The sequence below is a fragment of the Pseudorasbora parva genome, chromosome 22 (genome assembly GCF_024679245.1).
Source record: "Pseudorasbora parva isolate DD20220531a chromosome 22, ASM2467924v1, whole genome shotgun sequence".
Classification (NCBI taxonomy): domain Eukaryota; kingdom Metazoa; phylum Chordata; class Actinopteri; order Cypriniformes; family Gobionidae; genus Pseudorasbora; species Pseudorasbora parva.
Genome location: NC_090193.1, coordinates 27,718,614 through 27,741,514, shown reverse-complemented (window position 1 = coordinate 27,741,514; position 22,901 = coordinate 27,718,614). Strand labels below are relative to the sequence as shown.

The following is a 22,901-nucleotide window of genomic DNA, read 5'->3' as shown; positions in this document are numbered from 1 at the left end:
GTGAGCACAGACATTTACGCATAATCTTTGCTCGGCTTTCAGGCACTAGCGGATCAGTTCTGTGGTGTTAAATCACTTTTCAGCCAACCGTCTTGGGGCTTCTGCTGGTTTTATTCTTCTTGTTTCTACACATACTTTTGGCTTTGGGAAATCTCCCCGAGGCTTGTTTAATGATAGGCCTGTTTTATTCTGAGCCGTGTTGTTAGATGTTTTTGGCTGTACCTGAGCTGTAGAGTTAGGATAGATGTTGTCTAACACCATGTCTACACTGGAAACGACAGTTGCAAATAGCTTGAAGTACATCAGAAATAGTGGGTTATAATGAGTTCTATCTGCTTTTGTTGTCTCGCACCGTTCACGTCTGGTGTGGACGTGGTGTAGCATTATGACCACATCCCTAATATGCTGTTGGTCCTTCCCCTGCTACCAAAACAGCGCCAGCCCACCGAGGCATGAACTCTACAAGACCCTTGAAGGTGTCCTGTTGTATCTAGCATCAAGACGTAAGCAGCAGATCCTTCAAGTCCTGAAGGTTGCAAGGTGGAGCTGCAGTGGATCAAACTTGTTGGTCCAGCACATCCAACAGATGCTCAGACTATTCCTGAACAATGTGTGCAGTGTAACAGGGTGCATTATCACGTGTCACTCCCGGATAACAGAAAATGGGCAAGGATGTGGTGGTCTTTACAAAGCCCATCTCATTACAGTGGCTCTACAATCATTTTATGAAGCGACGAGAATAGTTTTTGTGCGCAAAAAAACTAAATAACGACTTGTATAGTGATGGGCAGATTTCAAAAAGTTTCGAACCGTTAAGAGTAATCAGCGTATTGGTTCATGATTCGGATCCTGTGTTGTACTGCCAAACTGCTGTGTCAAACTGAAATCACGTGACATTGGGGATCCGAATCATAAATCGATGCACTGATTCATAACGGTTCGAAACTTTGCTTTGAAATCGGCCCATCACTATGTAAATCATTATTTTGTTTGTTTTTTTACTAACAAAAACTCTTCTCGTCGCTTCATACAATGATTGTAGAGCCACTGTAGTAAGATGGGCTTTGTAATGACATCTTTAGTGCCTTTTATGGGTCTTGAGAGAGGAAATGACATTGGTGTCAATGAAGGCCTTTCTGAGCCATCGGATTTCAACAAAAATATCTTTATTTGTGTTCCGAAGATGAACAGAGGTCTTATTGGTGTCGAACGACATTAGGGTGAGTAATTAATGACAGAATTTTCATTTTTTGGTGAGCTAACCCTTTAAGAGCACTACTTAAAATGTAGAAAAATTAGATCTATTCAAGGTATTCATCATGCCCTGGAATAAGCATCTGATCATGGCCTTTTTTAACCTTCTAGTTTAATATATTTAATGTTTTATGGATTTTTGAGATTGTGTGTGACAAAGAAATAGACATTTTTGCAGATGTATCTGTTTATTAAAAGGACAACATTTTAAATATAACATAATCTTCCATTTTCTTCTTTAAAATAGAAAATGTTCCCCTTTTTAGTAATCAACCACACATATAGAGAGATATTTAAACTTTATCAATCCCATAAGGGGAATTGCATATGGCGTGTACATAAATAGAGTGTGTAGAATCAAGCAGAGAGAGAGAGGGGGAGAGAGGTCACCTCTCGCTCCAGTGCTGCCTGGTTGCTGGCGCCCACTGACTGGGTTTGCTGAGGTAATATTTGCTGTGCGGAGTGAGCGGGAGAGAGAAAGAGGGAAAGCGGGGGAGGAAGTGATGGGGGAGGGGACGGCTCCTCCAGCAGGCATGCAGTATTCTCCTGATGAATAAACCGTTGTGCCAGAGCTGTGCCATCACCCCACTACAGCGGAGAATGAGAATACTGCTCATTTCTCCAGGCTGCTGTGTGTGTGTATGTGTGCATTTATGTTTCTTTGTGTCTCTTCGATGAGCAGAATTGATATAATTCATCAAGCCTTTGTGATTGCTCCTCTTCCAGTGTCTGAATGTCATATTGTCAATTAACTGCAAATTCAGATGCCTCCTGATTTTCATAAACTGCCTGACAGAAACACAACAGGATGTCCTGAGGTGAACTGTCTTGTGTCAACACTGACTTGTATCTCTTCTTTCTCTGTTTCTGCTTAAAGGGTACATAACACACATAGTTTCTGTCAATCTCATGTTAATCTTGAGTACCTATAGAGAAGTATTGCATCCTTCATATCTCCAAAGATCCTTTAGTTTTATCATATTTATAAAAGACAAATACGCTGTACCGATTCTTTCCGAAAACAGCCAAGCTCTTGGTGGACGCACGCAGTAGGCGGGGCTAAAGAATCACAAGCACACACACAGACACACATGCACATAAACACACAATAATACATCATAGATATGGATATATCTGGCATCAATACATTCCTGGATAACTTTCGAATCATCATATATTTGTGTTGTTTACATTATATGCACCTACACACCAATTGACAACAAAACAGAGACATTTGATGCAGTTTCACTCACCGCTAGCGGTTTCAACTCATGATCGGGAACAAACAAACACACATGCAGAACTCCATTGCTACTTCATTGTTAATTTAACGCTGGGTTATTTGGGAAGCTGAACGAGGTTATCTTTCCCTAACAACCAAAAACGCACACTGCCGACGGCTCGCGTAAACCGAACGAAGCTTGTTGATTTGCGTGCTGTTGCTCTCTCTCTGGTTGATGTGTGAACACGCTCATCAGGAAGAAAGTGCCCATACAAGGAATTCCACCCTTTATGATGTCATACAGGGCCACACTCGGAAAAAAAACGTTCCTGAAATTTTGTCGATGTTTCGCATGAGAATCCAACTCTTTAACAGTGTAAATAAGTCGAAATGCATGAAATGGCATTAGACCCCCCTCTTTAACTCCTAATTTCTTTGACTTCCTCAACAGTTCCTTCACAGGACTCAGATGCAGACAGCACGGCCCGCCCTCCCTACCAACAACCCCTCCATTCGGCCGGGCTCACAGACCCCCACGGCTACAGTTTATTCCCCCAACCAGCCAATCATGATGACCATGACGCACATGCCCTTTCCTACCCAGACACACCAATACTACATTCCCCAGGTAAAGAGTCAGTAGTTCTATTACTGAGAAATAGATATCGCCAAATATGGATTGTATACACAATATTTTCAGGGTTCAAACTGTGATGAAAACCCCCAAAAAAAAAATTTGTATTAATCCATTAACCCTAACCCCATATTTAAGGAATTTGTTTGTATGTAAACATTTAAAATGCTGATATACAAACAAATTTATTAAACAAGTTCACTTAATATATTAACACATTTTACATATTCAACATATGAATTTAACATATTCAGTAGATATATTTATATTACAAATGCAAATGTTAATTGTTTATAAATATCCTTTAAATTGGTTTTAAGGCTATTTATCTTCTATGTATAGATAACATTTAAGGATTATGTTTGTATATAAAAACCTATTAACACATTTAATATAATCATATTTAATGAATGTTTAAATAATACTTATTTAATAAAAAAAAAATGAAAATTGTGAATAAAAACAGAATGCAATGATGTGGAAGTGTCACATTTCAATATTTTATTTAGAATACAACATAGATGACATATCAAATATTTAAACTGAAAAAATTATAATTTTAAGGAAAGAAATTACATTTCATGGCCAATATTTGGCATGACATTTCAAAATGTCTCACTTTCAACATTTGATATGTTATCTATATTCTATTGTGAATAAAATATAAGTTTATGAGATTTGAAAATTATGGCATTCCTTTTTAGTCACTATTTCTACAGTGTCCCAACTTTTTTGGAATTTAATTTATTTTTTCTTTTATACACAAATTATATTTTCCACCTCTTCTTTCAGTATCGTCATAGTGCACCGTACGTGGGACACCCGCAGCAATATGCCATCCAGCCACCAGGGTCTGGAACCTTCTACCCAGGACCCGGCCCTGGGGAATACCCGACTCCTTATGGCAAGTACAGACCTCTCCGTAGCGCACACTTCAGTGTGAGTGCGTTTGCGTCACACCCAGCTGGTTCATATTAGCTCCAGGTAGTTTCAGTGTGTGTCTGATTAGCTGAGAAATGACCCTGTTTCCACAAAGCGATTCACTCCGAGGCTGTTTAGATTTCATGTAAAAGCTGCACACACAGCGACATGACTCACTTTTTTCCTTCCTTCCCTCTCTTTTCCAACAACAGCTGCCGGGCCACCATATTACGCCGGCCAGACAGTGTTCCCTCCCTCTCCGCCCATCATAGTGCCTGCACAACTGCCACCTCCACCAGCCAAGCGTGAAAAGAAACCAGTGAGTACCTGAAACATTCCACCTCGTTTTAGGAACTCCAAGGGATCCACTTATTTTTCAATTCATTTAAGACTGATAAGGCTTGGACTTAATCCCTTTGGCCCTGGCTGGCAGACCCAGATTAAATGCAAAAATGCTGTTAAAAAGGGATATTCATCCAGTCTTAGTTTTACCCTGATATTGGCCTTGGCTTTTTGTGTAATTATGTCATGCTAGTCTATTACATTTCCAGAATTCAAGATGAAGAAAAAGTATTGAATTGGTCCAGGAATTAAGTCGATTTGTGTGCTGTGCAACTCCTGACATATGGTTTTGTTGCATGCTGGGAGGTTGGCATAGCCAAGGTGTTTTATCCAAAGCCAAAGTGAGAATTACGCCTGTTAGAAATTTCACCCATCCTTATGCAAACTTTAGTCTTGGGATTTTAATGATGGGATCTGGAAAATCTTTGAGTTTGATGCCTTTTTGAAAGATTAGATACGTACCATCAAGTCAATTAAAGATGTCAGGTCATTCCTAAGCATTTTTCAAAGATTGATTTTGAATTCACAAATTTATGAAACATTAATTGAACTCAGCTCAATATATTTCAGCTCTAAACTAAATCAAAACGAAAATGAATGTGCGATTGAACATAGGATTGTAATTTACATTATATACTTATATAAATATTATATGATAAAATTAAAACACATTTATTTAAGTAAATGTATTATTCAAGTAAAGTTGGTAATAGAATAAATAAAAACAAAGAAAGAAATTACAAGTATTTGAACACATTTTAAATTGATATTATATTATGATATGTTAATTATATTTTATTTTATTTACACTACCATTTAAAAGTCTGGGTTAGTAATTAAGACAGGAAAAAAGTAATATTTAAACATATTACAATTTAAAATAACTGTTTTCTATTTTAATAGATGAAAAAAATATTTTAAACTTAATACAAAAAAAAAACTGATTCCAATGATTGCAAAGCTGAATTTCTAGCAGCCATTACTCCAGTCTTCAGTGTCACATGATCCTCCAGTCATTCTAGTATTATGATGAAACTTTTCTTATTAGTATCGCAATGTAAAACATTTTTGCTGCTTAATATTTTGTAGAGACTGGGATGCCTTTTTTCAGGACATTATAAATGTCTTTATTTATTTATTATTTGTTGTTTTGCACCATTGTCCTCCCAGATCCGGATTCGAGACCCCAATCAGGGTGGAAAGGACATCACGGAGGAAATCATGTTTGGAAGCCGGAATCCTACTCCTCCTGCTGGGCACCCAGTCTCCATCTTAACCCCACCTGCAGGGCGGCCCTCTTCGACACCAACCCCTCCCACAGGACAGCTGTCCTCTACGCCCACCCCTCCACAGGCAAGAAATACACATTGTACTTTGACTCCAGAATCGGGCATCACTTCAAACAGGGGTAGGTGTAGTAAAGGTTAAAATGACATGTGATTTTAATAGGAAAGTGAGTTATCAGGTGCCAGAATTTTTTCATTCTCAGTTATTTACACTTGAAATAATTATTTACTTCAGTGGAAAGTTCCTGCGTCATGTGAGTATTTAACACGTCTTTAATAATTAGCACCGCTTTAAGCTCTCACTACTCATGTCTATTGGGTCCTTGGCTCAGCTGTTTTAAGCTCACCTGTCTAATGCTATTTTCCAGACATGTACAGCCACCCACTACTCTCTCTCTCTATCTGTCTCTACCTCTCTCTGGCACATAGGGTGTGCATGGATTAGTTCCAGCTCACACAGTCTGCCCCCAATCTAATCCCTATGAACACACTGAATGCATTAGGCTGTTAGCTGCACCATTATATGTTTATGTATATTTTGGTCTGTGGACAATACAAAATAAAAAAGATCTGATTAAGTGTGCTAATAAGCAGTTAAATGTTTTGCTTGTGGGAATAGCAATGGCTGCCACATTCCACTCCTTCTTGATCATAACCACTCTATGAACTTTACAAAAAAGTACTGTGGCGGTTCACAGATAATTTCAGCTAGATTTGACATGTACCATGGCACAAAATGATTACCATATGTCATGTCAAGTCACCTTTATACAATCCAGATTTTTTCAAAGCAGCTTTACACTGATAACTGTACGTTCAGTGTTGATTCTGTTCCATTGTAAAGATCATCAATTATTAAATGAGTTCATTTAATTTATAAAGCAATTGTGCAAAAAATGTGCTTTGAAGAATCCAAGGGTACTATGCTGGTTTATGTCAAAAAACATGGTAATCCATTGTACCTGCCTAAAAATGCACAAGCTTACCATGCCCAAAAACATGGTATTACCATCGTATGTTAAAAAAAAACATGAGATTATTATTACCATTACCATAATACCATAAGTCCAAGCTTTACCAAATCACATGCCCCAAAAAGCATAATGTTACAAAGATACATGTTTAAAAAACATGGTGTCATCATGCAAGGAAATTATCATTATCCATGAATCCATTATCTACCCATGCCTTATATAAAAAGATGCTGTTGAGCACTTTATGGGCCAGATTTATTAACAGTTTGTGCAAGCGTAAACTCTCTTTTGGTGTTAAAAAAACGACTGTCAGGATTTACTAAAGACACTAAATTAGTGCTTAAAAAGCAACATTTATTGGATTTATTATCATGCAAGGTGATTAACTAAAGTTTGCCCTAGTCAATTTACTGGTCTTTGCGCCATTAATTAATGGCAAAAAAATAGCGTAATCTCTAGCTGAAATCTAATATCCATCTCTAAAATGCTAATTTGAGCTGCTCTTTGGTAGATCATTGCATTGGTCATTACGGAAATGATCCTGCTGTCTGTTAGTGATGTGCAGATTGCAGTTATATCCGCGGGTCAAGTAGTAAAAAATAACACTCCAAAAATTGCGGGTGGGTCGCAGGTGAATGAGAGACAATTCATTAATTTTAATAGACACAGAACTCACTTTTCACAGTAAAACGCAATGAATGTACGTCACTCTTTTACTTTCATTTTCAGCTAATTTCAAAAAGACCGCATGGGAGAGAGAGCGGCATCAGCACTGGTATAATTAGTCTCACTATTTTTTTATGAAGACAACTGTGTGTTGAGCTTCAGGATGCAACGCTGAAATGTGCAGCAGTTTGAGTGTCAGTTTGCTGAAGAGATACAGTTACTAATGAAGCAACCAGCATGAACACGCATGCATCACCGTCATTGTAATGTGTACAATGTTTAATGGAACTTTATATACTTGATATCTCTGTAATGTAGCCTTTAGCTACCATTAACTTTTTTTTCCCTCAAAGCTAAGTGTAACAAGTAGAGTAACAAACTGTTAATGAGTAATTTTAATAAGTGTACATGAATTTGAAAGCTCGTGCTTTCAGAGCTGCACATATTCATTGACTTGTTCTTATTAATCTGCTTTCATTGTATCTCAAACAATCATATTTATAGCTCCTAACTTAATAAAAAATCGAATCTCTAGCGTCTGTGTTCTTTGATTTGCACATCGTCAGTAGATCACACGCAAAACTTTCCATTGCCCTCTGCGCTTTTGGGGAATTCACTTGTGCTCTAATTTGCCCTGTTTATTAAATCTGGCCCAATATGTCTTAAGTGGGTGATTCTGGGTAAGAATAAGTTGGACGTTAGACTAGAAGTTTTACCAATAGTACAAGGTCTAGCTCCGCTGAACTGTAATATGGTTGACTGATGTGTCTGCATTGTTCTTTCTCTCTCTTTCCCCCCAAAGCAGCCAAGCAACTGTCAGACCCCAGAACAAGTAACGTATGTCAACCCACCTCAGAGACTCTCAGAGAGTCCTGCATACATGGATGGCAAACCCAGCTTAGGTATAACTCTACACTCCACCACCCTTTGTGATATGATTTGTCCCTTAAATGAATTTTATTTCATTTTATTCATATTTTGACCCTTTTTTTGCTCTTGACATTATAGATGACAGGCCAAAAATAGAGTCTGGTCCCATAAAGCCTGTTTCTCCTGGGCCTAGGCCTGCAGAGTCCTCTTTAGAGAAAAGAGAAGCCCCAAGTCTTCCGTTATTAGCCTCTTCTTCTCCAGAGGTGGCTTCCGATGTTCCCTCCCATCCTTCAAGTGGCTGCATTAAACCCACTGCTGCGGGAGAACCAGAATTTATTGCTCCTACAACCACTAAGGCTCAGACGCATCAGGTCATCTGTGGCGAGGAATCTCTTCCTGTAACTTCTCCCAGATTGTCTGCTTCACCCTCACTCTCCCTCAAAGTTGTAAATGGCCTTGCAGAGTCTCAAACTCCATTATCAAGCTATGAAGAGCCTAAGGTCCAAGAAGCCCTAAAGATATCATTGTCCTGTGAGGTTCACTTGCCAACCCAGGGTACATCATCCACGGAGGAATCCGGTCAGGAGGTTACAGTGGCCTTGGAGGAGCTCCAGGCAAAGCACCTCCCTTCTCTAGCTGCACATGTGTCTTTGATCCCAACCGCACAGGCCTCTTCAAGCACTTCTAGTACCGCTTCTGTCCTTGCACCACCACCTGGTTTGGCACCACTAGTGCAGTCAGTTGTCCTTGAGGCACCAGAGCAAAACAAAACCTCTGACGATGTCCAACCGAAAGCTCAGGACGCTTCAGAATCACAAACTCAGAATAATTCTAAAAAGTTCATACCATCAGGTATGTGTGCTTATTTGTGTGAATATCAGGCAAAATAAAATGTTCAATGAACAATTATCAATTGTGTGTCCTTTTTGTGATAGCCCAAGCTGTTACTGCTGTACCAAAGTCTTGGAAGAAACCAAATGAAGAAGTTCTGATGGTGGAAACACTGCCGAAGGAGAATGAGGTGAGCGAGAGTGTGTGCATTAGTGTCAAGGACTGTTTACACCAAAGACGATAACTATAAAGATAAAGATAGAATTCTAAAAATCTTTCTAAATATAAAATAATACCAATGTCCACACCACAACTACAACGATAACAGATATTGTTGGAATGATTTTCAGAAGTGTTTTGTTTTCCAGTTGATGAGCGATAAAAACATCGACAGCCAATCAGAATGCATCCTGCTTTAAGTGCTCAATCATTTAAAGTGTCAGGTGACATAAAGTAACTGCAGCACACGCTTTTAATAATCAGAACAATATCACCACCACTGGAATAGATGCTAATATAGTTATCTTTGTAGTTATCATTCATGGTGTGAATGCCCTTTATTGTCCTTAACTAAATCAAAATGAAATTTCATACTGAAATAAAAATAACATGCAGTATCTGGGGAAAAATATACTAGAATGAATTTGTGGATTGTTTTGTTTTGGAATTTCATAAAAAAAATTATAAAATATTTTTTTATTTTAATTAGTAATGAAAATAAATCCAAAACGAATTAAACCTTTGTATTAAATTAAATTTAAATATGTATTCAATTTAGTTTACTTTACTTTAATCATTTAATTTTTTTCTATTTGTTTATTTAGTTTTTATTTCAGTATCAAGTTATTTCAGTAACAAGTTTTGTTGTTAGTTATAATAGCCTGTCTGTAGAAAAGGGATATTGGAAAATTGGCAGAACCACAGCACATAGCGCAAGACAGACTAATGACATTATCATAACACAAACCATTATATATTCATTTATCTCACATAACGCCTCCCGGCCCTTGTGTAATACTGATTTTCTTTGCTCCACATCAGGAGGAGATCTCAAAGGAGAGCTCTGCTGAAGATGAGATGGTCTCACAGCTAACCTTAGGGACCTACAGCAGCCCCTTTACAGTGCCTGAGCACCAGGAGAATCTCTCAGAAGAGAACGGTGACACTGAAACAGAGCCATTCAGGAATGGGGTGGAGACGGAGAGCACTGACAGTGGTGTTACGCTGGGGGACAGCAGAGGGTCCATGTGTTCCCCCACTCCACTCATGCAGGAAGGTGAGACTTTGCACAGGAACTGTCTTTATTATTTGGTCTGATTTTTAGTGTAGGTAATTAGCAGTTTTCTAGCATTCATTGTCGGTCACATGGTTGGCATATCAACATATCGAAGGACTGTTTATTAAATAGTCCGTAGTGTTTTACAGCACAGGCTTTTTATTGCTAGTCAAATTTTGACTAGCAATAAAACCTTTTTTCTTTTCTTGTCTTTTTTTGTGGTTTGTGTCACCAGAAAGCACCGTACAATTTTATGGATTTTTTGGTGATGCTTCCAATTTATTATTCTTATTAAAATCTTGTTAACATATTTGACCTATATTATTGCTGTGCTTTTTCCACATCAGGCCTTGTGCAATCTAATGGAAAGAGACAGTATGACCGGGACTTCCTGTTGGGCTTTCAGTTCATGCCAGCCTGTGTGCAGAAGCCAGAGGGACTGCCTCAAATCAGTGATGTGGTGCTGGACAAGGTTGTTTTTTTTTTTTTGGTTATTGTTCTTATGTACATTGTCAAAAGTATTGAAGTCCATATTTTCTTTCTGGAATTTGACTGTCGATTACTTCTTGGATTTTTTAAAGGCAAAAACTGTTTTTATGCATTTGATAAATAATAGTATAACGTTGGAAGCTTATCAGCACTTTCAAGGCTTTTCACACCTCTTTTTTTAACCCTTAGTTGAAGGCATAGTTCACCTAAAAATTTTAATTAACCCATGATTTACTTACCCTTAAACCATCCTAGACGTATATGACATTCTTCTTTCAGACGAATACAATCAGAGTTATATTAAAAAAAATTCCTGGCTAATCCAAGCTTTATAATGGCAGTTAATGGCAGCACAAAATTTGTCCAAAAAAGTGCATCAATCCATTATAAAAGTAATCCACATGGTTCCAGGGGTTTAATAAAAGTTTTCTGAAGTGAATCGATGCATTTGTGTAAGAAAAATATCCATATTCAACACACTATAAAGTAAAATATCTAGCTTTTGCCAGACCACCTCCCGTATTTAACTTTTGAAAATATACATGTTGTATGCGATCGGATGTAGCATAAGCGTTATTAGGCGTTACATGAAGCCGTTAAATTTGAATATGAAAGGTAGTCTGGCGGAAAATAGATATTTGTACTTTAAGGTTTAACCGTAGATATTTTTCTTACACAAACCCATCGATTCGTTTCAGAAGGCCTTTATATTCAAGTACAGTTATTTTAAATTGTAATAACATGTATTGTTTGATTTTACTATATTATACTTTTAACTGTATGTTTGATTACATGAATGCAGCCTTGGTGAGCATAAGAGACTACTTTAAAAAACATAAAAAAATATTGCTGACCCCAAACTTTTGAAAAGCAGTGCATGTGAAACAATGTTATGCTTGTATGTTATAGCAAGTTGTTCTGCAAAAGACAACCAATCATGAACTTTACCATTTTCGCCTTATTAAATATACATAACCAAATATGATTTGTTTTTAACTTGAACACTCTCCGCAAATTATCAAGCAGTTGAAAAACTGCTCGCTTGTCCAATGTCCGATCAGTGATATTAACCTTGGGAATATGCAGATAAGAATCTTAACCCAGGTTTCGCAATGTGACTCCCCTGAATACTCAATTTAACATTGTGATCCTAATCATTTTAAATGCACATTCTCTGTCTACTTCCTAAAAAAATACAAATGCAAATACAGACATAACATTTTCCTCTCATGGTGCTTAAAACGTGAAAAGTACTGTAATACAAGTATGTTCCTCCGACTTCTAAACTTCAGCTGAGCTGCACTCTTCAGCCATGAAACTCCCTAGACGTCCTGTTTCCATTAAAATTGCATTACGGTTATGTCATACTTGGCAGTAGGCATCGTTTAGCCTAAAGACGATAGAAAATAAATGCCCTTCCCCTGTTTGATGCATAGTCTTAAACTTTAACCTAATCTGTTGACATGAGAGGGTTTACAGCAAGCTTTTCATTTGTATATACGTTCTCAGTTGCTGTTTCTGACAACACTTGTTTCTGTTGTTCTGAACATACACTCTGTACTTTCAGTTTCCTATTTCAGTTCCTAGATTCGACCCTGCATGTGTACTCGCTCACATCTGTTTCTGGCTGTTCTTGTTCCCTTCATCACAAAATGACTGGAGCATAAATCGTTGAACATGTTGTTGATATATAAATAACAAATGGAGCTGGTCTCCATGGCAAATAGTGTTTGCCCATCAATGCTGTAGGGCAAGGAAAGACTGATCTCAAACCAGTTTCTCTCATACTGATTGTGACAAAGATACTGATAGGTACAGCTCGTCCAAGATCAGCATATGCAGGAGGGGAGGGAGCTCTGGGGTTTCATTCATGTAACAGCTTGGATTTTCTCTGCTCCCCCTGCTGGATAACTCATGGAAATGACGTCTTCTGTTTCAGATTAACCAAAACAAGCTGCCTCTAAGGTCTGTGGACCCCAGGTTGATTTCCAGAGGCGCTCCCCAGGATTTCACTCCTGCTTTTGCGGACTTCAGCAGGCAGATGCCAGGAGGGCGTGGTTCCCCAGTGAGTTATATCTAATATGCTTTATGCTTTATTAGCTCAATCACACCCTTCAAACATGCAGTTTGTGAAAACTTATAGCAATTTGGTTGATGAATCTATCCATGTCAAGAAACATCCGGAAAATAATATCTGGGTCATGTCACCCCAAAATCAAAAGAAAGAGTTAATTAATTGAATTTTAGTACATTTAACCTACTGGTATTTTTATGGCTGTTATGACATTTCCATAACAATGAAGTCCATCCCAAATTATCATTACTGCATTAATGCAGAAAACTACAGTTTAAAATAAAATTGAAATTATTAAAAATATAATCAAACATTACCAAATATAAATTATATATCAGGGTAGTATTATTAATGCCTTTTATGTTGATTAAAAAAATAATAATATTATTATACTGTATACAATAAAGTATTGCTCTAAATAAAAGCTAATGAAAATCACAATGAGAATGTGAGATACAAATAAACTCTAATTATAGGGGTGCAACAATATATTGTTAATCGATAGCCTAGAAATCTAGACGCACCCTAGCGGCAGCAAATTTAATCTGCCTGCAAGTGTCGTCTAGGAACTCTCAATACCCTTTTGAGCTGTATTCCTCTCACTCTGGACGGGCCAATCACATCGTGTATAGAGTCGGCGGGCGGGGCCATAATGACGACGGCCGAGTTGCGTTTGCGTGCTTCTAGTAAACACAGAAACTGGTGAACGGCGGCGGTCTTTCGAATCAGCTTTGACCGCGATCCTGGAAGACTTGGAGTTAAGCTTTTCTCTGAGAAAAGAACAGCACTGAAGTCATTCTTAAAAAGGGAAGATGTGTTCGGAGTTTAGCCGACCGGATACGGCGAATGTTTAATCTATCAACGAGCTCTGTTTCACCTTCGTTGCTCTGGTTGGTGTAGCGCTATCCTATCGCGTGCAGAGGGAGTTTGAAAGACAACCGTTTATCCCGCCCCTCGGATTGAGCCCCGTCTATGGTGAGTTTCCAGACCAAACATCTTGATGTGGGTCTGGCTTGTCAGGCTAGTTAATCGATATATCGCGATAGAAAACTGCAACGATATGTATTTGATGTAAACAAAATGATTTGTTAATCCAAGGCTCAACTTGCTGTATTCATAAAGGATAATTCACCCAAACAATTTAATTCTGTCATCGTGGACTCACGGTTTTTAGTTTAACTTACAAACACAAATGAAGATATTCTTTATAAAACCCTAAATTCTGTCCCTCCCTTTAAAGTCCAATATTCTCAAAAATGTCATAAAGGCATCGTAAAAAGAACTAATCGAGTGGTCTAATCCAAATACAAGTCTTCTGAAGAGACGCGATGGCTTTATATGATGAACAGATTTACAACGACACAAACACTGTAGTAAACACGGATGTCCAAAATGATTGTGTGATGTGTGAATACAACATGAGAATAAATGCAGAATTACATTTTTTGGATGAGCATTTGCAGTGGTCATTTTGACATGCTTTCTTGCGATTAGAACTGTGATTGGTTGTATTGATAATCTGAAGCACATACATAATTTAAATCACCAGGTCACATTTAGATTTAGTAGTATGATTATTCAAAGCATTTAGATGGTTTATTCTTATATGTACAGCTCTGAAAAAATTGAGACCACTTAACATGGATTTCTCAATGTTAAGTGGCTTCTTAATTTTTTTAATAGCTGTATAGTGCATTAATGAGACTTGTGAGCACGGGGAGAGAATGCTGCATTGATAGCGCGAGTAATGGGGGGAAAAGTGAATGTTTTCTGAGTTTCAGTGACATTACTACATAAACGATTATATGTAATGTTGAATATAATGTATAATAATGGAATGGGGAAATATTTGTGGGTCCTGCTAATAATACATAATATTTTAATAATAATAAAAAAAAAATAAAAAAAAATTAAAAAATTTATTTTGGCTTAAAATATTGCGATGCATATCGTATCGTGAGTTCAGTATTGTGATTTATATCGAGTGTATTGTTACACCCCTAATTAATTACATTATACATTAAAATATGCTTAATTTGAAAAATATATTATGTGAATTGTCTAACTAACACACTTCTAAACATTTATTTTCTATCTGCACAACACTTTTTTTCTATCTACAACACTTTATCCGAAGCTTATACATGTGCGACGTCCCCCTCCACGCAAGATCATCATGAACCTTTCCGTTAATGATGACGTTCAGCTCAAGAAGTCTGAGAACGCCTGGAAACCTGGGATGAAGAGAGAGAGCATCCCAGATGACCCAGAGGCCCTGAGAACCCAGGTGGGAATTCCTGTACTTTTATAACTATTATACATGAGTCTAAACTTTCACAGTAAAAGAAGCACTCAAGACATGAGTTTGAATTAGATGGGTGTCGCATGTGGATGCTGAGTCCTTTTTTGTCTGTTTAGAAAGAAAGGATGTTTTGTTGCTTTTCAATGTAAGCAAGTGAATATTTGTCTCTAGAATATCTGGGCATTGTGTTAAAAGGTGCTCCACGCATCCTGCTTATCATTGTTTCCAGGCCTCCAAAGTACTCTCCAGTCTTTATTAAGGAATTTACAGAACTGTTATCAATAATTTCCTCCGAGTTTGACTGTTTTGCTATTGCTGGGGATTTTAACATTCACATAGACAATGCTGAATCCAGTACAACAAAAGAGCTCATGACTGTTCTTTACACTTTTGATTTGACACAGCATGTAAATGGACCCACACACAATCGTGGACACACTCTAGATTTACTTATCAGTAAGGGTCTAATCATTTCATCGATTGTTATTAAGGATGTGGCACTGTCTGATCATTTCTGTATTTTCTTTGACACATCAATCTCTCCTGCTTTTGAAGCTAGATCTGTCTCTGTAAAAAGGAGATGCTTAAATAAGACCACTAATGTGCTGTTTATGAAGGCTTTATCTCTAACACCAAGCATATCTGCAGACTCTGTTGATTTTCTCGTTGACTCCTTTAACTCAAAAGTTAAGAGTGTAATTGATGATATTGCTCCTCTGAAAGTCAGGAAAAAGAGTTGCAAACAAAAGGCACCATGGAGAAACTCAACAGCAGTTCAAATAATGAAAAGACAATGCAGAAAATATGAACGAAAGTGGCGGAAGACAAAACTTGTAGTCCATTATAACATCTATAAAGACAGCCTTAATGCTTTCAATGTTGAACTAGGCAAAGCTAGACAGACCTTCTTTTCAAATACTATAAACAGAAACATTAACAACACAAGCACTCTTTTTGCTACTGTACACAGACTAACAAACCCCCCCGAGTCACATTCCCAGAGAAATGCTCTCAGACAGCAAATGCAGCGAGTTTGCTTCCTTCTTCTTACAGAAAATCAAAAATATCAGAAAGGCAATCAGCACATCCTTGAGTTGCTCTGGGGTCAGACAGATCAGACCAAAACCTCAGAAAATTACTATGTCTGATTTCGAAACAATTGACGGTAAAATTTTAGAGGACACAGTACAGCACCTTAAAACATCAACCTGTGCCCTAGACACACTCCCCACTTCTTTTTTCAAAAGTGTGTTTAACTGTTTGGAAGCAGATCTCCTAGAAGTGGTGAACTCCTCACTTCTCTATGGGACTTTTCCAAACTCCCTTAAAACTGCAATAGTTAAGCCTCTTCTGAAAAAGAGAAATCTGGATAACTCCATACTGAGCAACTACAGACCAATCTCAAATCTCCCCTTCATTGGCAAAATCATTGAAAAAGTTGTTTTCAATCAACTGAACAAATTCTTAAACTCAAACGGATTCTTTGACAATTTTAAATCTGGTTTCCGACCGCATCACAGCACAGAGACAGCGCTCATAAAGATTATAAATGATATTCACTTAAATACTGATACGTAATTATTATGCACCTTATCTATGCATCTTTGGTTATCATCATTTTATTATTTTTAATTCTCTTTACATTGTATTCTTTTTCTTATGCATTTTTTATCCCTATTTTAATTCATTTCTATGTAAAGCGCTTTGAATTGCCACTGTGTATGAAATGTGCTATATAAATAAACTTGCCTTGCCTTGCTTTGAACACTGTTAACTGCTATGTGTTGGGAATCTGTTTTCTGGCACTACAGGAGTTGTTCCGTAAAGTTCGTAGCATTTTGAACAAGCTCACACCCCAGATGTTCAATCAGCTGATGAAGCAAGTAACAGATCTCACAATCAACACAGAAGAAAGGCTTAAAGGAGTCATTGACCTTGTGTTTGAGAAGGCCATCGATGAGCCCAGCTTCTCTGTGGCCTACGCCAACATGTGTCGCTGCCTGGCCACGGTATGTTCTATGCACTTTGGAGTTCATTTTGCACCTTGCAAAATTTCCATGTCTATTATTTTACCTCACATTCTTTGATTCAATATGTCATGGACGTTTCTTCCTCTTCGGATCTGATTGTAGCTAAAAGTGCCCACAGCAGACAAACCTAATACAACGGTAAACTTCCGGAAGCTGCTATTGAACCGCTGTCAGAAGGAATTTGAGAGGGACAAAGTTGACGACGTCGTACTTGAGAAAAAACAAAAGGAGCTGGACTCTGCCACATCAGTAATTATTCAATAATTATTAGAAAGACTTAATATATAGACTTGCTTTTCTTGGGCATTGCAGACAAAAAGTCGAATGAAATATATTTAACAGGAATAATTTAGTGGGAATTTCACCCAAACAAGTCAAATGTCATTTACTCACCCTCATATTACCCCATTTTATTTTGTGGTAAGGAGTGTCTAATTACATATTTTATTGGGTAATAATTATTTCATTAGTGTATACTATTTATATTTTATTTTATGTTATTTCAGCTTTATTTCAGCTACAGAAAACTATTTTTAGTTTTAACTTTAGTTTAAGTTAACAATAACAGTGCTGCTAGTACATTCTTCATCATTTCTTCTTTCGGTTTCCTTCGAAATAATTTCTTCTTTCGGTTTCTTCCGAAAAAAGAAAGTCATACAGGTTTGAAACAACATGAGGGGGAGTAAATGGCATTAATTCATTTTTTGGTGCACTATTCTTTCAAAAACAGTATTAAAAGCAGTATGCGATTTACATGAAACTCTCTTTCTCTCATAGCCCTCAGAAAGGGAAAGAATGCAAGAGGAGCTCGAGGAGGCGAAGGACAAGGCCCGGCGTCGCTCCACAGGAAATATCAAATTCATCGGTGAGCTGTTCAAGCTCAAGATGCTGACAGAGCCCATCATGCATGACTGTGTGGTAAAGCTACTAAAAAACCATGATGACGAGAGCTTGGAGTGTCTCTGCAGACTCCTCACCACCATCGGCAAAGACCTTGACTTCGAGAAAGCCAAGGTAACTCGCCCAACAGTTTGTTTTATACATGCTGGAGCCGTATTGATTTGAATTTCGCAAGATCGTTGGTGAAAATCCCAACGAAAGGGAAATCGGAAAGGCTCTAGGTACATCCAAGGTTGAATATGTTGATAATGGAGACTAGAACCACTGTAAAACATCATCTCACTTTTCAAACCGGTCAATAACTGCCTTCTTACACAAAACAGTACTATCTAATTGATCAGTGGGGTCCAAAATTAATGTCAGTGTCAGGCACCAAATACGAGTAAAAATAGTTTTTGATGTGACATTTGGCTGATTTATATGGGATTGTATTACTGTCATAATACAGTAAAAGTTGGATTGTAAAAGTGACAAAACCCTTGCTAATGTACTCAAGTAATTCAAATTAGACATGCAAGCCATTCACTAAAGAAAACATCCATCACGTTTTTTGACCATCTTGTACCGACTTTGGAAATGTAGCAGTTTATCTAGGATTCTCCAGAGTTTGTCCAGACCTCCATGTGCCAAACATAACACAAAACACAAATGTTTGGGGCTGCTAAAATATTTTAATGTTTATGAAAGATATTATTTTGCCTACCAAAACAGCTTTAATATGATTAAGAATATAGTAGAATATATTTGTTAGGGGTGCACAGATCATGGTTTTTCATGGCTGATTATGATTACCACATATTATTTATTTTTTAAACAAGCAAATGGGCGAATTCTGATACTGATTGTTGTTTTTTAAACCATTGTTTTTGTTTATTAACTCTATTACCTAATTTTAATCACAATCCAAAGATGCTACACACATGTAGCATGAGCAGTTGTTTTTGATTTAGATAGTTTTCAAGCTTTGTGACATTATGCTACATAAAACAAAAATAGCACACAGACTGAATGAAATGCAAATCCTCTCTCTGAAAACAACCTGCAGGAAGTCCGCAGACTTGGCAACATAGTGCAGTTGAGTTATTTTGCCATTTGACAGCTAGTTATGTGTCGCTCCGTTGCTCTGATTGGTTGTAGGTCTATCCAATTGAGGTCTTTCCTGGTTCGGTTGAAACGCCCCATAATTACAGCCCAATGGAGCAGTATCAGACTCATATTATGACTACAATTAAGTATGACGATGTCAGGCTATATAAACACTACTTTAATAGGCATTATACAGAAGGTTCATTTGATGAAAAAAAAAGTGCTTTTAAATAATCAGCTAATATTTCTCTGGCACATAGGTTGTCAATCAAAGAAGAAAGCCCTTTCTATGCCCTGCCCAGTGCGGTTTGTGTCAAAACATTCCTTAGTCCGGTTGTTTGAGAGTGAGATTATTGGTAATAAATCCTTAAAGAATTCATCCAACTATAGCAGTGAACAACTATTATTCTGTTCCACGAAACTGTGGAAAAACTGACAGTGGCACGGGTTGAAGTTTGGTTGACCAATCAGCGTAAAGGGATGTTTCATGGCCACCCACATGTGGAAATCGCACATTTAAGCCTTTTATCCATTTTCTACCCTTGAACCTATAGACTTAAATTCAAGCCGGATTCTTGTTTATTTGTTACAGGCTTTTGTGTTTGTTTTTTTTACAGTATTTTCTGTGCTCTCGTCTTCTCTTTGCGTCTGAATTCAGTGAACGGGGGGGATCAGATGTTAACATCCTGTTTATAGGATTTGTAATATAACATTTTGGAAAATTATTGCAATGCAGTTTTAGTGCAAATCTGGAACAGAGGTCGTCCAAAATGGGGAAAAAAGTCTGGTTGCGGATTGTGTATTTGGAGCAAAATGTCTGGTTCCAACATATGTCTATTCAACCGGTGCAGCTCTAATATTTGTAACAATGTAAAAAGTCTCTTTTTTTTGATCAATTAAATGCATCATTGCTGAATAACATTAATTTCTTTAAAAAAAATAATTTACTGACCCCACACCTTTTCATGATTATTACTAGTATTTAGATTGACTCACATGGTGCCACAAGAACCATCTAAATAATTTCAAGAACAAAATATCCACAATATAGCTTGTAGATATTTGCAAAAGGTTAATTTCAAACCTTAGACATGTATAACAAAATTGTTATACTCTTTCTTTTCCTTTTTGTTAGAACTGAACTGGGAAAAAGGGCTTTTGCATATGCAGCATATTATTTGGTCACTTGAAGAAGACTCAATGATGTGAAATTGTTTTAAGTGTTTTAAAAAAAAAAGTTTTGTCTTGTACATTTTCGATTGTAATTGCTGCCCATTCTTGGCCAGGACACTCCTGTGAAAGAGATTTTTAATCCTGGTTAAATAAAATATACAAATGTAAAAGGACCAAAATTACAAGACATTTAGGAGCAGCTACATCTGAAATCATTTGCAGATGTGCTTCAGAGTTCCTCAAAGAAAATCCTTGAATACCCTTCAAAGATTCAATGCCAGAACCCTGCAAATATTGGAAACATGGGAACATGTAAACAATTTTATTTCTGGGAAGACTGATTAAAAAATGTTTTTTTTCATTGGACATTGCATAAATCCAGCCAATCAGACTGTGGCTTACTATTTTCAGAAAGCTTTTGACATTTTTATGTCCAGTATGCATCAGATGCTTTGTGAGCTGCCTGTGGGCTTGCTATTTGAGGCTACAGCGTAAAACGATTGGAGCTTTATTTAGCATGAGAGGACACTCCAAACCTGAATTTTTTTGATGAATTCTTAGCTAACCACATAATCTGTTCACTTGGCATTTCTTCAGCATGCCTCGGCTGTTTGTTTGTTAAAATAGGCTACTAATAAATCAGCTCAGTACCCTGGAAAGACAGCACTCAGCAGGCCACTAGAGCTCAAGGTGCAAGGTGTTAACTGTGATATTCAGAGGAGGGACAGACTAATTGTTTTGTGCATGTGCTGTAAGAAAATAGTTCAATTCGAGATGTAGCCTGAAGAGCTCTCTGCTGCTCTGTCGGTATTGTGACTGGTATCTTAGTGGCTTCTCTGATAGGTGGTATTCTTGTCCAGTAGCTCAGATTCGTAGGATGTCAATGGTGTGGCATAGTGGCTAAAGGATTAGCGACCAAAAGAGTGCAGGTTCGGGTCTTGGAGCATGAACTATGCGTGGACTGTCACCAATTTTCTCCTAAGCTAGATGCCAAACACTAAATTGCTTCAGGGAGATTCTCCTTGTAAGAACTAGATTGACAGTCTCATTGAAGAGAATATATGCAATTGGATTTTTTTTGGTGATGATTTTGAAAGAAGCCTCTTATGCTTATTAAGGCTGCATTTATTTGAAAATACAGTAAAACAGTAATGTTGATAATATTTAAATATTATTACTATTTAAAATAAATTTACATTTATTACATTTTAATATTAAAATAGAAAAAAGTTATTTCTTTGATGGCAAACCTGAATTTTCAGCAAACATTTCTGCATTCTCTTTTGAGATTTTTTTATTCTTTGATCTTATTGTGAAGATGTTGAAATACTTTTGTCATTTGAAGTACTTAATTAAAATGTTATTGTAGCTCTACAAGAGGACTAAGCTGGGGGAAATATATTTAAATATGCTGCAGTGCAATGCAAAGCAAAAGATTGAGGAATAATCAAGCATAGGAGTGAATATATTCTGAACATTTGTACACACATGCAGTCTAAATGTGTTCCAGCTGGGCCCAGCAGACGACTATAAACCCTGGAGCTAAGTGTTAGGCAAGATGGTAAATGAAAAAAATGTTTCTGTATCCATCCTTTCTCGCTGACCTTGCAGCAGGAACTTTGGGCGTTTTTCTACTAGCTTGTAGTCAGATTGGGAAATAGGTTCTGCGTTTATTGACCTTGTTGATTTAATGCAGTTCTTTGCCTCAAAACAGTATTTTTAGATTTAAGATGACTCCCTATATGTCCTAAATAATGGATGGGTACAGACAAGAACATCCGTGCTGTATGATCACAAATCACTGCCACAATAAAAAAAAAGATCTGTGTTTAATATACATTTTTCAGAGAAGCAAGTTGTGATTGACAAGGGCGCATGGACATGTGAACTCATTATCTGATAATGATGTGCTCTCCATCACCCTTTTCTCTGTGTCCTTGAATAGCCCCGTATGGATCAGTACTTCAACCAGATGGAGAAAATTGTCAAAGAGCGCAAGACATCGTCACGGATACGGTTCATGCTACAGGATGTGATAGATCTGAGACTGGTGAGTGCCAGGGGGGATTGTGATTTGCGTTTGTTTGTGTGTGTTGGGAGAGTGTACTGATAGCCATTGCCAGATGTTTTAAAAAGGCCTGGTTTTGATACAAGTTACAGAAAGAACATGTCTTTGCTCTTGTAATGTTTTATTTCGTTAAACACTTTGAAATATATAGTGCTTTATGATGCCTATTCCTTTATGATGCCAATTCACAAAATTATTTTGAATTTATAGTCTTGGGTCAATTTTTAGGTCATAACTTTTAGCCATATGACATGGACTTTGAAAATCTGAATGGACTGTAGTATTATATAGTTAGGAGTTGAATGGGAGCATTTTCCAAACTGATTAATTAATCATAGACATGATCATGATTTATATTGTCCAGCATAACTGGGTTTCTCGGAGAGCAGACCAGGGCCCAAAAACCATAGAGCAAATCCATAAAGAGGCCAAGCTGGAGGAACAGGAAGAACAGAGGAAGGTTCATCAGCAGCTTCTGTCTAAGGACATCAAAAGGAGGCCAG

At 37.4% G+C, this 22,901-nt stretch overlaps 1 protein-coding gene across 1 annotated transcript in view; it reads left to right on the top strand.

Moving 5' to 3' along the window:
• Positions 1-22,901, top strand: part of eif4g3a (eukaryotic translation initiation factor 4 gamma, 3a) — a 66,047-nt gene that overhangs the window by 31,226 nt on the left and 11,920 nt on the right. The window contains exons 7-22 of the mRNA XM_067432161.1: positions 2,928-3,104; positions 3,903-4,014; positions 4,244-4,350; positions 5,544-5,726; positions 8,102-8,201; positions 8,308-9,021; positions 9,105-9,190; positions 10,042-10,276; positions 10,624-10,748; positions 12,705-12,830; positions 14,977-15,126; positions 16,953-17,150; positions 17,274-17,420; positions 17,949-18,185; positions 22,276-22,380; positions 22,763-22,901. Coding sequence (XP_067288262.1) covers positions 2,928-3,104; positions 3,903-4,014; positions 4,244-4,350; positions 5,544-5,726; positions 8,102-8,201; positions 8,308-9,021; positions 9,105-9,190; positions 10,042-10,276; positions 10,624-10,748; positions 12,705-12,830; positions 14,977-15,126; positions 16,953-17,150; positions 17,274-17,420; positions 17,949-18,185; positions 22,276-22,380; positions 22,763-22,901 — 2,941 coding nt within the window. The remainder of the gene's footprint in view (positions 1-2,927; positions 3,105-3,902; positions 4,015-4,243; positions 4,351-5,543; positions 5,727-8,101; positions 8,202-8,307; positions 9,022-9,104; positions 9,191-10,041; positions 10,277-10,623; positions 10,749-12,704; positions 12,831-14,976; positions 15,127-16,952; positions 17,151-17,273; positions 17,421-17,948; positions 18,186-22,275; positions 22,381-22,762) is intronic.